The sequence below is a fragment of the Gavialis gangeticus genome, unplaced genomic scaffold (assembly GCF_001723915.1).
Source record: "Gavialis gangeticus isolate Ggan-Ray unplaced genomic scaffold, GavGan_comp1, whole genome shotgun sequence".
NCBI classification, from domain to species: domain Eukaryota; kingdom Metazoa; phylum Chordata; order Crocodylia; family Gavialidae; genus Gavialis; species Gavialis gangeticus.
Genome location: NW_017728994.1, coordinates 30,803,687 through 30,805,746, shown reverse-complemented (window position 1 = coordinate 30,805,746; position 2,060 = coordinate 30,803,687). Strand labels below are relative to the sequence as shown.

The 2,060-nt window shown below is 44.9% G+C and overlaps 1 protein-coding gene across 1 annotated transcript in view; it reads right to left on the bottom strand.

Moving 5' to 3' along the window:
- Positions 1–253: 253 nt before the first annotated feature.
- BLOC1S2 (biogenesis of lysosomal organelles complex 1 subunit 2) overlaps positions 254–2,060 on the bottom strand; it is a 6,797-nt gene continuing 4,990 nt past the window's right edge. Inside the window, exon 4 of the mRNA XM_019502105.1 lies at positions 254–450. Coding sequence (XP_019357650.1) covers positions 254–450 — 197 coding nt within the window. The remainder of the gene's footprint in view (positions 451–2,060) is intronic.

Here is a 2,060-nt window from a genome sequence, read left to right as displayed (position 1 = left end):
AGGGATCCCCCCCCCCCCCCACCAACCCGGCATCACCCAGTGAGTCGGGACTTTTTTTTTCAAAAAACCAGGAGCTGGGGCAGGCAGGGCAGCCACTGCCAGGCGGTGGGGGGATGGGCCTGGCTGATTCAGAGATTTGGCAGCAGCTGAATCTCTGAATCAGATTTGACTGAATCGATTTGGGACAGTAGTTCAAATCACCAAATCAAATCACTGTTCCCCAAACTGGTCGAATTCTAATCCAAAGCGAATACTAGCTGCTTCGCCCAGGTCTATTGACCATCTCATCATAGCTGCAGCCCCTCAGGATGTTGGTCAGTGGGGTGTACTTCTGCTTGTGATCCCAGGAATCATTGAAAGCTTGATGCTTGAAGGGTATAGCGACATTCACGATCAGGATTTTCTTGGCCTCCTCATAAGTGATGAGGATGTCAGGGTGCATCTGGCTCTCTCAGTCTGCAATGCTGCAGTTCAGGGAGAGCTCCCCCACTGCAGCCGAGATGGCCTTCGCCAGGCAGCCCCAGAGTGTTGTGGCAGAGCTGCCAGGCTCTGGCACGTGGCCTGCAGCTGCACAGCTCATGGGGAAGGGTCTGTATTGTGTAGCTAAAGCACCAGCACCTCTTGTCCCAGTGGCTGAAGGAGACAGCCCCATTCAGAGGCAGACAGTTGAGGCAGGCGCGGTGGAGGAAACACCAGTCCATAAAACGGGCATGAAGTTGTTGCTGGAGTCTCACTTAGAGGTGATGTTGAAGACCTTGCCCTGATTGGGTTTGACCCTCAGGTCACTGTGACCCAAGTGCAAAAGAGGCTGAGAAGCTGATCTTAACCAACGACCATTAGGTTCACTGTTGGAATCCAGTTTAGGAGCTCAGGTGTAAAGGAAACAGCTCTGGTTACAAGGAAGTCCTGTTCTTTGAAATTGGCGGGATCTGGGTTAAAACAACTTCCTCCCATCTCCTATTGTTTGCAGTTGCTTTTTCCTCTCTGGCCAATTTATACATACAGTAGAGCACTCTAGACTACTAGCAGCCATGATCAGTGGTACTCTTCTAGAGGGAACTTCTTGCAGGAAGTGCAAGAATTACTGCAACAAGCTGTTGCACCAAAATTACGTTGTAGGATGGAAATGGGCAGATAGAGAAAGAAACCAACTAAAACAGTTGAGCAGCCAGGTAGGAGGGCAACTGAGTTACTTTGCATCCCTAAATGTGAGTTGTCCAAGTTAAAGTCCTTTGAGACAAATGCAGGTGCATCTAAAACCTCTTGATTATCAAGACCGAATGTCAAAGTATGCTTATCTTGTCCAGTGATCCTTTGATATGCAGTAACTTTTACCAGATAATTGTGTATTCTCTATTGTTTTAAAAAGCACAAAAATTTAACAGAACAGATGAGGAAACATGCTATAGACATTTACTGAGGAAAAAAGTACAACATATCTAAGTTTTATTGTAAAGCCACTGTAAACATTCTCTCCACAGCAACAAGTAATCTAGATAAAGAACAAACTTAAAAGTTTCCAAAACTGCACTCACAACTCTGAAAACCAAGGACTTTAGATAATTAAAGATACAAGATTTCCAAGACATGTGCCTCAAGGTGAGGAGGAAGCAACACACTTTAGAGAAAATTCAGGTCCTGCAGCTGTAGAGGAGTCGTCATAGGTTACAGAGATTTTTTTTGTACAAGGCAGTATGCCATATGATGCTCAGAAAGTCAAATGCAATAGTACATCAGCACACAAGAGCTCAGTGCTGATTTCAGCTTTCTACTACAGCTCAGTAACACAGGCAGTAAAAGCACATTTGCAAGAGAAGGGAAAGGTTTCTAGTTTTAGAAGGGATTAACAAAGCAAAACTGCAGGAGATATCTGGACTAGTAATCAACTCCTCAGGTAAGCCAATCCCCAAGTGCACTGTTCTTCCAGAAGTAAGTGCTCCTGTGCCTTGTGCAGCTTAAACCTCAGGAATATGAAAGGTCACTCTGGCCCACAAACCTTCTTCTCAAAAACAAAAATCTTGTATTTAGGAAGTGTCTTTTTTTTTTTTTTTTTTTTTTTT